The sequence below is a fragment of the Limanda limanda genome, chromosome 14, assembly GCF_963576545.1.
Source record: "Limanda limanda chromosome 14, fLimLim1.1, whole genome shotgun sequence".
Classification (NCBI taxonomy): Eukaryota; Metazoa; Chordata; class Actinopteri; order Pleuronectiformes; family Pleuronectidae; genus Limanda; species Limanda limanda.
This window is the reverse complement of record NC_083649.1, coordinates 15,313,706-15,328,596: the sequence shown is the minus strand read 5'-3', so window position 1 is coordinate 15,328,596 and position 14,891 is coordinate 15,313,706. Positions and strand designations below refer to the sequence as shown.

The 14,891-nt window shown below is 39.3% G+C and overlaps 1 protein-coding gene across 1 annotated transcript; it reads left to right on the top strand.

Moving 5' to 3' along the window:
- Nucleotides 1-6,082: 6,082 nt before the first annotated feature.
- Nucleotides 6,083-14,617, top strand: gabrr3a (gamma-aminobutyric acid type A receptor subunit rho3a). Its single transcript, XM_061086167.1, has 9 exons — nt 6,083-6,225; nt 6,828-6,940; nt 9,326-9,393; nt 9,480-9,703; nt 10,419-10,501; nt 11,606-11,743; nt 13,040-13,192; nt 13,982-14,175; nt 14,315-14,617. Exons 1-9 carry the CDS (start codon nt 6,083-6,085, stop codon nt 14,615-14,617), a joined length of 1,419 nt encoding a protein of 472 aa, XP_060942150.1.
- The last annotated feature ends 274 nt before the right edge of the window (nt 14,618-14,891 follow it).

Here is a 14,891-nt window from a genome sequence, read left to right as displayed (position 1 = left end):
TGAGCTAAGCTAGCATATCCAGACACCTCTTATCAGCACGTGATTGCTGAAATAAGATTTCAAAATGTCCAAACTGGACTTTTTCGACTTTGCAGTAGAGACGTGTCTGTGTGTAGTACTTCACACTGTCCTCGGTTATTTGACATTTTGTGTGTGGGAGGTTTTGGCGTCTGTCTCCTCCAGGGATTTGCTAGAAATTCTGCCAAAATACAAATCTCATATTTAATGAATCAGTGGTATTTTGGTGGAGATTCTCGTTCCCCTCCTCATGCAAGAGCATCTCTTTAATAGACAAAAATGTCCTCATGTCCTTAGAAATAGGTGCAGGTTCTATAGAAGACCATCAGTGAAAGATAGACTTGATTATAAAGAAAACACTTAAGCTAATAATAAATTCAAATTTCTAGGAGGCGGCCATGTTTCTTGTAGTAGCCCAAACTGGACAAGCTAAACACCCTTTCAGTTTTTATGTACACTGAAGGTTACCACAGGTTCTCTTTCATGTTTGGAAGGGGAGGATGAGGTGAAGGATGTTCAGCTGCCACATGAAAGTTCAACATTATAATATTATGAGATTGCAAAGTCAGAAGTATGAGAAATATAAATTTATGAGGCAGCTTGTGAATTCAGATATTTATGACTTTTACTTCCCATAGTGATACGATTAATCTCAATCTTATCATTTTGATTTAACCATGAAATCAGTTTCAAGACAGTTGCAATAAAATAACATGAATTGTGCTAATTTCCTCAAACCACAAAGTGGAATCACTGCTTCAGTGCCTGTTTCCACAAAAACTGAGCATAACCCTCAGAAAATGTGAAGGTAGTAACTGGAAACACAACCTATAGCATGGAAATAAAGCATTAACAGTTTAGGTGTTTGCTGTTTGCATTTCTAATTATTTGCTATCAAAACACAAACAAAGCCAGTCTGCTTTCTGGGCAGGAGTGGAAAAAGAAAAAAAACAGTGCCACTTGTTCCACCCTGTAGTTACGACCTTGACGATAATTTATGAATGGAGACACCTCTACTACTCACAGCTTAATCGTAGCAGAATTAACCAATTTTAGACCAAAGAAGAAAAGCTTGAACCAAAAAAAAAAGTCAGTGAAATGCACAACATTTCTGATGCACTGACGGTAATAATGTAACATTTTACTGACCTTTGACCTCCAGGTTGATAAAGATCTCCTGGTTTCCCTTCCGTGTGCTCGTGTAACATTTGTACCTGCCCCTGTCTTGAACTTTGACCCTCCTGAGCAGCAGGGAGGCATTGCCATGAGGGATGTGCGAGTTGAACAAGCAGGTCCTTCCGCTGAAGTGTTTGTTCTGGAGTCCAAACTGGTCCTTGTTGTAGTAGTAGCTGTGCACGGGGATCTGCTGCTTGTACCAGTGGATCACCACGGTGCTGGTGGGTTGGAAGCTGCAGGGCAGGATGCAGTCGTCTTGGATGAGACAGGTGACGTTGGTATCCGGTATAACTTTGAACGGTAAAACAACCATCAAGATGACTACATTTTTATTTTATTTATCATCATACACTAGCAATTCAGAGTTTTCTAATTAAAGAATTACACATCTTACCACCCAGTTTCATTTATTTTCTAACTTTTCAGCCACATTAGTGCTGTTTTCTTTAGGCTTATTTAAACCTTAAAAGTACAAACCAAACTTTAATATGACTTTTATAAAAATGCAAATCTCTGATTAACAAGTTCAACTGATTCATTGTCTCTTAAACATCGCAGCTGTTTGTTTTGCTAAACTAAATTGCTGTTGTTTTTTCAACAGAGTCACACTTCACCCCTGATGCTGGCTGAATACTCCCCCCCCCCCAGATGTGCTCAGCTTTCACAGCTGAGGACGCAGCGCAGCTGTGTTTGTCCTCATGTGGAAATATGAAGGAAAACCATTGTTGTTTTTGATAGCTCTCACTTTCCTTATGCTTTGTGTCATCCCTCAAAACACACGACTGCTCAAAGAACGAGGCATCATATGAGCTACTGAGCTGTTTACAAATTTTCTAATGACATGGGAAGGGACAAAGAGTTACTTATTCTTATCTGCTGTTTTGCTATTGCACTGTTGCCCGATCTGGCTTCTCCTTACAAGCATACATAGGAAGATATATTATAATCAGTACATTGAAAGTTCCACAGTTCTGTGTTTCCTACCAAAACTAAGATGGCGCTCAGAGCGTGCATACCTCCATCAAGGACCAACTTTCCCCTAAAGAAACAACTTGTCAATTCACTAGATCCAGATGTTTATTTGGACCTGCACCACATTGCACACAATTATAAATACAAGTCCCTTAAACGTGATTGTTTTTTCAAATTAGATCCATGAAATCAAAATCAATGAAAATTTTCAAAAACGCAACATTAAAGAAAGTGAAAAATAATTCTTGGATCTGTGCCAAACGGGTTCTTCCCTGACAAACTGCATCCTTCCACCAAGTTTCATGGTGATGTGTTCTGTAGTTTTTGCCTTATCCTGCTTACAAACAAACAGCCTTTCAGATGATAACATGCCAATGAGCTACTTCTCTACAAGCCGCATTTTCGATGAGACAAAACTTCAATCACTCTCAGGTCTTGAAAAGTTGAAATGACCGATGATCGTCGTGTGAATCTTTATCACCTCACAGCCAATTTACCACATCAAATCAACCTACTATTAGAGGATAACTCATGAAACCCAATTTGAGTCAGAACAAGCTGCTCATCTGTAAACAAGAGAAGAAGAGGTCATGTGATACGATACCTTTTGAGTCTGTCAATAACAATTTCTCCAAGAAAATCAGAAGCACAGTCATGAGTCCATGTGAGTCTGCCATGTCAGACGGCCTCTGCTCTGAGGTGTTGCTCCTGGAGCCGTACTTGGCATGCACGTGTGTGAAAGTACACGGCTGTGCAGTGAGCTGTGTCTGTGCGATTCCACTTTACATCCTTCCTCACACTAATGAAACACTGACTAATTAACCAGGCAGGTGAACGTTTAACCACACTGCTTCTGTGTGCTCCATCACACACACTCTCACACACACACACCAGACCTGAACTAAAACCGTATGTTTGTTTATATATTCACAAAATAAGTATAGACATATTGACTGATTTTGTTTTGAAAGGACAAAGACTCAAACTAATCACACCCACAAAAAGGCAAATGAAAGAGATCGAAACCTGAAATTAATTCCAGAGACAAAACAAAATACCTCAGTGAGATTCTTATCCTCTTTTAAATCTCTCTTAAAGACATATTTTCTATAAAAGTGCTTTCTGGGAGTTGAGTCTGAATTGTCTTTGAACTTTTTAAAACTTCTCAGCCTTTTACTGTACAATGTTCATTTACTTTTCTAATTCTGGCTGTGATTCTACGGACTAGTTTAATAATTTTTTGTTCTACATTTAATCATGTCGCATTTTTTTTTAACCCTTTTTCACATTATTTTACCGTTATACTTCTGCGATAATCTTTTCTAATGTGTTTTTGATCTTCAGAATTTATAACATGTAAAGCCTCTTTGTTTTGAAACATTAATATATCTTTAAATAAAGTTGATTATTAGCATTATCTTCTCCAGCTCCCAAAGGACACTCCCTATATAGGATGGATGGATGGATGGAGAGATAAATGAAGAGATTAAAGGATAAATAAATGATGCATCATTATAATCATTGTTATTTCAATTATTTGTCAGAAAATTTGGCCTTTGTTTCATTCTAGCACATTAAAGTGATAATCCTGAACACCCTGAATAGAGTTCTTTTATTATTTCCCAGACGGATGATTTACATTCCATATGTATGGTAACTTGTAAATGATGAAGATTTTTGTCCATCAGAATATTTCTGTGCTCTAAATCACTAATACCCCATCCATCGTTTTTTTCTATAAAAAAAGTAAAAGATGGCTTTTTATTGTTTTTGACAAAGCATTACAATTTTGAAAAACTTAAATAAAATAAAAGGAAGCCTGCAGACAGTGGGACAGATAAAATAATCTCAACTGCGAACATAATTCTGCGGAGGGGAAAATGAAAAAGTTTGTTTTTGATCTTCAGACTGGTTTTAATGGTTTCTTGTCGTTTGCATTAAGTTTTTAATTTATAACATGTAAAGCCTCTTTGTTTTGAAACATTAATATATCTTTAAATAAAGTTGATTATTAGCATTATCTTCTCCAGCTCCCAAAGGACACTCCCTATATAGGATGGATGGATGGATGGAGAGATAAATGAAGAGATTAAAGGATAAATAAATGATGCATCATTATAATCATTGTTATTTCAATTATTTGTCAGAAAATTTGGCCTTTGTTTCATTCTAGCATATTAAAGTGATAATCCTGTACACCCTGAATAGAGTTATTTTATTATCTGCACTTTTTCTATATAATCTGCTTTTATCAAATTCTACATGTATTTCTCTTGTAATTAATATCACACTTTAAAAAATAGACATTTTCAAAAACATGACTAGCTTCTATTTTATTATTTTAAATATATATAAGTTTTTCAGAATTGTAATGCTTTGTCAAAAACAATAAAAAGCCATCTTTTACTTTTTTTATAGAAAAAACGATGGATGGGGTATTAGTGATTTAGAGCACAGAAATATTCTGATGGACAAAAATCTTCATCATTTACAAGTTACCATACATATGGAATGTAAATCATCCGTCTGTGATAATGCTCTTATTTCTTCTCCATGACCTGTAGAGGGCACCGATGAGATGTCCCATAGCTGCCTGCTGTCCAGCTGCTGCAGGGTCACATGTACGAGCGGACCAGGGGCCACGTGCATGATTCTTTAAGATGCCATTGCTCATGTCTGCCCTCCATCAACTTAAATCCCAGATTAAAGGGATGGTGCTACTGGAGCGGAGTCATTCTGCTCAGGCTCTGATTGTATTATTGATACTGAACAAGTTTCCTCTCCCGTGTGAGAGGTTTTCAATCTTTCCTTGATTAAATACGGCTTCATTAAATACGCCTGTTTTAATTAAGCTTTTCTTTGTTTCAAAGTTGCAACAGGCTTAAATTATTAAGATGTCCACTCTTACCATTTGTTCACCTTTCTTAATTCTAAATCGTGATAAAGAATAGTTCATAAAATCATCCTTATTAGTCCCACAATGGGGAATTTTTTGATTACACTCATGTCTAATGTGCAGTAATGTGCAAATTTCCCTGTGTTTTTAACAGAGATCTAAAGCCCAAAGCGGAAAAACAAAAGGGTTTTGAGGTTCCGTTACTTCATGTCGTTAAAAATGTTATTAGAAATTGGACCATAGGTACATTTGCAAAAAACGCTAACCCCATGTTCCTATGTTCTTATATTTGATGAGTTTAAACCAGTTCAAATCCTCAAGTAAGGAGTCATATCCTCTGCTATGAATGACATCTGCTCGGGGGCCATAAGTTCAACGCTTGCAGATGTAGCCCAGACATATGCTTGCATCCGTTTCTTCTAGATAGGAACATTAGCATCCTACCACCACCGCAGTGTGCAACTCCACGGAAAAGCCTGTAACGTGTAAAAGTAGGCTACAGGCTTTTTATTTTTATCTGTCCAGAGCGATGATGAAACTGCTGGTTGTATTACCCCCCGCCCCCTCTCCCCGCCCCTCTGCCGCCGCCAGTTTGTAGGTTACTGAAAGATTTCACCAACCACAGATAAGAAGATTAGGGAGGAATTAATGGTATTCCTTTGTCATTATAGGAATAAATTGATATTTGGTTTTAAATCAGGGGTTGGGGGAGTCGGAGGAACATGTTGTGTCAGGAGACGTAAGCAGAGGGATGGCACAGTGACAAACAAACTTAGCCAGGGGGATGCCTGTGCACTGGAGCTAAGCGCTGGATATCTCGACCGATGTATCATGTTACAGGAGATGAGAGCGCGGGATAATGCAGAAGTAGCTGGGTGTGTGCGTGGGGCGGAATGAGTGCTGCTGGGTCATGGACGCACGAGTAGGGGACGGGGGCAGCTGTGGCATTCCCTGGGTGAGACGCTGACGCAGTGGGAGGAACGTGCAGGTTCCTCTCGTCCTTCCAGCCCCAGCTTAACCATGAGAGTGGCCCTCCTGGGCCTCCGACTGATGTGCTTGGCCTGGTTGTGGCCCATCACCCAGCTCCACGGCAGCCACCTCCCGAACAAGAGGAGACACAAGGATGTGGACGACGGAGAGAACACCAGACAGAAGCACGGAGGGTGAGCACCAGTTGGACTTGTTGCTTTGATGAGTTGATTTTTGCTGTTAAAAATTTTCTCTTTGAATTCTGGCATCCATTTTATGTGATGATATTCAACTGAAGGGAAATATGGTTGTGTAATATGGTTTAGTTTTCCGTTTGACGTCAGAGAGATTTGAGGTAGGAGCAGGTTATAAAATCTTTTGAGGTGAGAGATAAAGAAGATATGACCTGATGATGTAATGTTGATGTTGTCTAATGAAAAGAAAAATATTTAGATCATTAATAAAGCTTGATTTTGGTTCACATTTCTCACTTTGTGATGATACTAAAGACAGATGAACCTCTTGGTAAAACAAACAAAAAGATGCAATTCATTCATTCATGAGACGGATACAAGGCAGACCCGTCGGTATCTTAAAATCTGCATCGATTCACCGAAAGTAAAAGAACTCTCATCAGACGGAGGACTTTGAATTTAATCATCGTGCTAAAAGTCCAATTAACCATCACTAACACCCTCGACCAGATGTCAGCTCTGTTTCAAGTTTGCATTAGAGAGAGAAAGCTGGAGACGGATGATTTTAACGCAAGCTGTTGTCTGTTGTCTTTGCTCGTCAGGCGGGTGGATCTCAAGATGAAAAAGATGGACAGCACCAAGTCTCTGCTTATTAAATCTGAGCAGCTGCTTCGGATTGAAGACCATGACTTTGCAATGCGGCCGGGTTTCGGAGGTAAGACATGCAGATATCCATCTTTTAGTTATACTCTTCATTTTTTTTTTAATTATTTTTAATAACCATGTGCCTTTCTGGCAACTCAGGTAGGTCAATATAGGTTACTGTGCTGTGTTTTGTAATACGCCTCCAAAAAAAAAAACCCAGTGACCTAGATTGTCTGCAGTGTTAGACAATGCCTGCAGACAGTGGGACAGATAAAATAATCTCAACTGCGAACATAATTCTGCGGAGGGGAAAATGAAAAAGCCTGACGTCACAGGACCATCGTAAAACTGCTGTCAGAGCCTTTCTTTGTTTAAATCTACAGATTCATAGGTTTACAAATTTAATTTCCCAAACTGCAACTGTAGAATATGTATATGACAAGTCTGGTATGGATGACCACATTTTTTTAAAACAGCGCAAATATAAAAGCTATTGCACAAAACATTTTAACATTGTGGGGGTGCGGCTCTGTGACCTGTTGCAGGCTTCCTGTTTGGCTGTGGGACATCTTATGTCTTTATTATCTCCACCAAGGTGGTTTCTTTGCTGTTTGTCTGCGAAAAGGACTACACAGCAACTACATAACCAATTTTGTTGAAATTTGGTTGAAGGGTAGAGTAAGGGCCAAGAAGCCATTAACTTGTGGGACAGATCTAGACAAAGGGGCAAAGTAGAAAAGACATTTTCACCAATTTCCCAGGAGAAAAATTAATGGTTCATCAATCAGGGATATCTAGGGGAATGATATCTATGAGTGTGTGCAGCTTGATTGAATTTAAGGGAATGCTGGGCCTCGACCGAGGTGCAGTATGCGCTCTATTGAGTGTAATTGAAGTTTAATTTGCAAACAATACAGTTCTTGTGAAGGTGCTTTATTATATTTCTTGTGAACCAGTTAAATGTTGCAAATAATTTGTTTGGATTTAAGAGAATAATAGAACAATATAGAAAAATAATAGAAACAATGCAGTTGACGTTGCCATCCACTCATTTTGTCGGCTAGTGATTCTTCCCACATCTGAGACACTGTTTGAGTTGTATCAGCTGTGAATGAAATATGAATATTATTGACTGGTTGAACAGTATCGTACTTCCTTGCTCCTTGTAGTTGAACTATTTCCTCAACATTGCTTCACAGCCGTTATTGTTTTGCACTGCACATGCTTCCTTTTGCTTCAGGTGAATTTCATGCCCTGATGAGAAAATGACGAGGACTTTTGGTCCAGGACCCTAGCTGCCCTATATAATCCTTCCCACCTGACTAACCTATTCTAATCATAGACTGATGGTTTTGAGAGCTTACCTTCATTAGATAATGGCAGTGGGTTGTTTTTAGTTCACATACATTAACAGTAGTGGACAATGACATAAGGTAGAAAGCATTCAATACGTTTCTGGATAAACAGACGCGTTGCTTCTTCTGAAAAAATGAAGTTAAATCACTGCGTTGTTTCATAATCTGCGGGAAAAACTTTACCTATATCATAAGTGACAAATAATTGTTTTGATATTTTTTAATTGCTAGAATTCAGCTTTTGAGGATTTAGAGGGTCTCAAGTGTCAATACCCCCTGTATTTCAGTATTGCACACCCAGGTTCAGTGTTTGTCTTGGTGTGTTTCATAGAACCTAAATTCATAAATTAATTAATGCTTTTTTAATCCACATAAGATGTTGACTGCATAACACATGGGATATTATATCCATGTAGGTCAATGTAGTGCGCCCGTTATTCCCACAGCAGGCCAGATTTCATAAATAGCACAAAATCAGCTTTGGATATCTTGTCTCTCTGCAAATGGCTAGTTTTGAAAAGATCTTATTTTTTGTATGAGTATATTGTTACAACATTGTAGCTGTGCCCTTAAGTTAGCTGTAACACAAATGTTGATGCTGTTTAGACTGGGCTAATGGTGCACTTGAACCTCTTGTGGACAAAATGAGTATAACAACAACAAACATTGAAACCTAAAAATGATCATTGCGAAGACTTTTTTCACTTGTTCTTAAAACATAAAAACTGGAAAGAAAACAATGGATCAAGTAGTTTTTTTAGTCTCTTGCCTCTCAGGTATTTTGTAGCATCTTCTTTGTGCTTCCTGTGTGAGCAGGATACTTGACGTTGCTGTGAATCCATTACTTCTGAGTAAATCTCTTTAAAAAGTATTTATTCAGGGATGATATGATCACAATTCTGAGCCGAGGCATGTTTATGAACCTGCATGATGTCGGGGTCATGCTCTCATCCGACCTTTAGTCCGTCATCTGTACACTGTGGTTCATGTCATTTTACTCAGACGTGGGATTTACATGCATATAATCTCTGGTAGATTCTCGGAGGAAGTGATCTAACTTCTGCTTAAAGCTGATCCATTAAACGTTTGACCCTCTGCAGGTTCAGCTATTCCCGTCGGAATCGACGTCCAGGTAGAGAGCATTGACAGCATATCGGAAGTAAACATGGTACGTGTCTCTAGCATTTGACGACAAACTCATTTTCTCTGTTGGGCTTGATCAACAGCTTTTGTTTCCATGTATTTTATTTCCAGGACTTTACTATGACTTTGTACTTGAGGCATTATTGGCAGGACGATCGGCTGGCCTTTCCTTCCAGCAGCAACAAGAGTCGCACCTTCGATTCACGTCTTGTGAAGAAAATTTGGGTTCCTGACGTTTTCTTCGTTCACTCTAAACGCTCGTTCATCCACGATACAACCACGGAGAATATCATGCTGAGGGTTTTTCCTGACGGCAACATCCTCTACAGTGTCAGGTGAGAAAAAAAACATTTTCTTCATTGCTCATAAAGAGATTACGATAAAGCAGGAATAAAGTCAGAACATATGATCTGGATGAATAGCTGCCACTGCTGCCACTATTACAAAATAAATCTCCACACATTCCTATCACAGATGGCTTTATGATTGGCTGAGGGGGATAAATTGATGTTACAGAGGTGCAATAGAAACAGCAGACAGTGGATGGAACAACATCATTGTTGCATTCAGCTTTCTACTTTCAAAGATTACGTAGTCCTGCTTTAAGCTTAAACATCTTTATAAATTCAATTAAGTGAGTAATAATTAAAATATTGTTACGAATTCTGAAGGTTTAAAAGGGATATCAATCAGGAAATAAAACGACCCACTGGAAGCTCTCAGCTGGGTTGAGAGATTAGAGCCTGAAAGGAATATGAAGAGCTTTCAGACCACAGTCACAATATCCATTTCAACCACAGATGTCCACAATATGGAGTCATCCCAAACAGCTCTCTCTGACCACAGGCCCCGTCAGGCACTGAATGAACCAATCAGCTCACTTGTACCTATCACAAATCAGTCTAGTTTTCGTTTTATACCACCTTTGACGTCCTATTAGTTGACTTAGTTTAACTCTAAGCATCTAAACACTGAAAGTCATCCATCAGTGCAAATATAACATTTTCTCTGATTATGTGTGTGTTTCTTTAACTCTGAGCTGTGTTTCAGGATCACTGTGACGGCTCTTTGCTCGATGGACTTCAGTAGTTTCCCCCTGGACACACAGAATTGCTCTCTGGAGCTGGAGAGCTGTGAGTATCAAACTGCAGCAGGGGCACTGCTGCTCATGACATATTCAGGGTTATGCCTGCAGGAATACAATTAGTGTATTAAACCTGAACAAAAATCTACTTTAAATAATTGGCTTGCTTGATGTATTTTACTTTAATAAAATGTTCTAATTTAAAGGTGTTGGCTAAATAAAGCTTTTAGCCTGTTAAAATATTTTAACAATATCTTTATACCGTAACTCTGTATCTTTATTCTTAGGCACAAACACAGATTGTCTTTGTTTACATGGATATCAATAGTTCGCTAATAATCTGAATAAGACACTGCCATGTAAACAGCATTTTCTGATCACCTTAACCTGAATTAGGACATACACAGAAAAAGGAATATTAAGACAATCAGAATTAAGACATTTGGAGTATTCTGATCTTAGTCGCATTATGTAAAGATAATCACATGATATCGTCCTAATACACTTCACAACTCATATAAACATCCATTCACCCATTATGTGTATCATGGTCTCCAGAGGCTGGGTTTTACACTTACATTCACACCTACATCCAATTTAGACTCTCCAAACAACCATAACCTCAATTTCCATTTCTGTTGACTGCAAAACTCCACACAGAAAGGCCGACCTTCTCTCTGTGTGGGAACAGAACTAGCCAACGTGCTTCCCTCATGTAAACATCATCATCGAAAGTATGTCTAATGTTGCTTTCCACGTAAACATAGTTATTGCGCATTACAGCTCACGGTGCATTAGTATGCTCCATAACCACAAAGTAACACTCACTGTCTTCTTTGTACATGGAATAAATGAGTCATAATCCTCAATCATGTCAATCTCTGTGCATTGTATATATGTCTGTCTCTTTGATGCAGATTTACAAGGGATTATTGAAGATGCTCATGACTGACGATAGAGTCAGGATTGCTTTCTCTTCATCTCTCTCTTTCTGTCTCACATTATGAACCGCATTAAGGCATGGATCCTGATCTCAGAGGGGAGTCGGTAGTGTTCAATTTCCGCTCACTCTCCTCTCCTCTGAGAAAAACATCCTCTTCTAAGAGAGGCAACATGTGAAGGTAATACACCCTCTTTCTCTCCTCTCTTGAAGATGCATACAATGAGAACGACCTCATGCTCTACTGGAAGAACGGGAACGATTCATTAAGGACTGAAGAGATCGTGCTCTCTCAGTTTTTTGTTGAAGACTTCCAGCCTTCCTTTGGGCTTGCCTTCTACAGCAGTACTGGTATGTGAGGCTGGAGCCTAGGGGGCCCTCTGAGTTGTGCGGACAACCAATGGGCTCCTGTTTCCTATCTCTTCACTCACGACACACAATAAAACACAAGCGTTCTTCTAAAAAGGTTCATCCACATACACTCTGAATGACTCTATTCTGTTAAAAAGTCTGGGTTAGGATTAGGATGTAGGTCTAAACATCCTGAACTTTCACTTATAGAAGCAGTTTGCCATTTTGATAAATACACTTATTTACTTTCTATGCTATGCTATCCTTACCAACTGTTGGCTGGAGTTTCATATTGACGATGGTGTTATGAACATTGTATTATTTCCTCACTCAACTCACAGCAAGAAAGTAAATAAGCGTATGTGAGGGATAAGGTTTGGGCCCGGAGGCCTTTTGGTTTCCATGTTATAGTTTGACCAATCCCATTTGGACACACTGACTATCTGCTTTTTAATTAATGGAGAAACTTTTGACTTGTGCAAGAAAAAAATGGAAGGACTGTAAACAGGGTACAGCTAACTGAAGCCTGAGTCTTGGCCCAGATACCGTTTTCTACACCAGAAGCCCCAAAATATTGTCCGCTTCACCCAGAGGCCAATTCTTTATCAGACAATAGCTGACAGGCTCCGAGATGGGAAAGTTGAAGCTGGGGGAAATAATGTTCCTGGTTTTGTTTGAAGCCTAGTTCCCTGTGTTCTACTCATAATGCTAAGCTAAGTTCATCCACTGCACCTGGTCAAGACATATTCTAACAAATAACCTCCCGTAAAAAGTCTAATTAGCTATGGCACTGAACAAAACAGCTCTTTTGTTTGCTTAACATGTACTGAACTTATTCTTTAAATGCTTTGAAGAAGACTCAATCATTGATTCCCTAAGATGTAACCACATGTTCAAATTTAAAATATCACTATTTGAAATTTTGAGATCATAATTAAAACAGTCATCAGGTGCCTTTTCATTTGCAGTATTAAAAAGTAATATGTCGGTCTTAGTTTCATGGTTGTATGACTGACGGCAGCACCCAGTCTGCCACTGCCACTGTCACATTGTCAGTGTGAGGAAAACAGACAGAAGGAGGCCAGGGAGATTTTCTTCTCAGTGTGAAATAATCTTGCGAGGACCAGTTATATAACAACAGCTCCAGCTAGATCTGCCCCAGAAAGTAATTTATTTGACATCTAAGTTGTAGTTTCTTGCTGGAGGTCGATCTTGTACATGATTCACACTTTTCTTCTGATCATTGAACCTCGCTGCTCCCCACTGCCAGTTTCTGTGTGTTTATCTCTTTTTCAGGTTGGTACAATCGGCTCTACATAAACTTCATTCTCAGGAGGCATATCTTCTTCTTCATGCTTCAGACGTACTTCCCCACCATGCTGATGGTGATGCTGTCCTGGGTGTCCTTCTGGATAGACAGGAGGGCGGTTCCTGCTCGTGTCTCTCTTGGTACTGAGAACACGCGTCAACACGTACATCAACATGTTCATTGAACATTCAGCCTCTTACAAAAGACACACATTTCATAATATACGCGATTGATGAACAAAATAGGCCCCGTTCAGACACGTCCTGAGAGATCAAATCACAAGGGTTGAGTTCATCTGTTCACAACTGGCACAAATGTGTCCTGAATGTGTGTTCTGTGACCCCTTGGGATTGGAACTAATGTCCAAATATCTGCAAGCAAACATGTAAGTCCTTTCTGTTTAAGACCAAATTATGTATTACGAAACTGTAGCAGGTATTTAAGCTGCGAGCGCATGGTCGATTTGCTCTGGCTTGTATGCATCGTTGTTATTTTGATTTCTTCTTTTCTCTTTGCAGCTTCCCGCCATGCATTGCATCTTTGCTAGCGGAAATTATGTACATGTTTATTTATATAAGGGTTAGGGAATAGAGATACAATCATTAGATGCATGTGGGGCCAAATTTTAATAATCAGATCACAAAAACCACATGTTAATACCAGGGTCATATTCACCTCAACAACATTTTTAGTTTTATTTAAAGGGGCAGTTCAACATTTCAAGAAGTGCGGTTTCTAGAGATATCAACCTTCCCATCTAAGTTTGGGCAAAAGAGAAAATGTTTTGGAGTGAGAATCAGACACTAAATAATTATCCCAAAATATTAATTGGAATACATTTTATTATAATATTTACTGTATTTGGTGATGTTTTCATGATTCAGCCAATTTGACCAACTCTTCACCATGTTTCTGATGTTTGGTTCCAGGCATCACCACAGTTCTGACCATGTCCACCATCATCACTGGTGTCTCAGCCTCTATGCCACAGGTGTCTTACGTCAAAGCCGTGGACATCTACTTGTGGGCAAGCTTCCTGTTCGTCTTCCTGTCCGTCATTGAGTACGCTGCGGTCAACTATTTCACCACAGTCGAGGAGATGAAGAGGCTCCGACGGGCAAAGGTCATTCACATTTACTTTAATTGTGGCCTGGAATGGCTTCTTATATAATATGTGACTTCTGACTCACAGAAAGTAATTCCCTATCTGGAACTCTGTGTCCTCAAAGCCTAACACCCCTCTCCTCCCCTTGTCCCTACAGATGCCCTCATCTTTCAATGCCACACAGGCTATGGCGTTTGACGGCTGTTACCATGACAACGACATTGACCTGACTCCTTTCTCGGAGGTGTCCAGCACACCGAACACGGAGAGGAACACCCAGGCGCGAAACTCCACCGTCTCTGCACCCACGGAGGGCACCAGGCTACGCCGCAAGCACCCTTTACTACAAAATCTCAGCTTCATAATGAGCAACAGCTACATGATCGACTCTTACTCCAGAGTCATATTTCCCCTGGCTTACCTGCTTTTCAACATCATTTACTGGAGTCTATATGCATAGAGCATGAACTATGCAGAATGAACACTTTCACTTGTTTTCACCATTATACAGTAAAACACCAACAGGCTGCAATAAACTAATATATACAATAACTTGTTCTGCTGTGGGATACGACCTCCTGCATGATGTCTTCAGTTGTAGCTCGGGGAAACTCCGTGGTCGGCTGTTGCTTTATTTTTGCTGATTTATTTATTTATGTGTTTTTAGCATGCCTGTTTTATATGAGATAAAGTTTTAATTATACAAATATATTTACATTTTTAGGGATTTATTT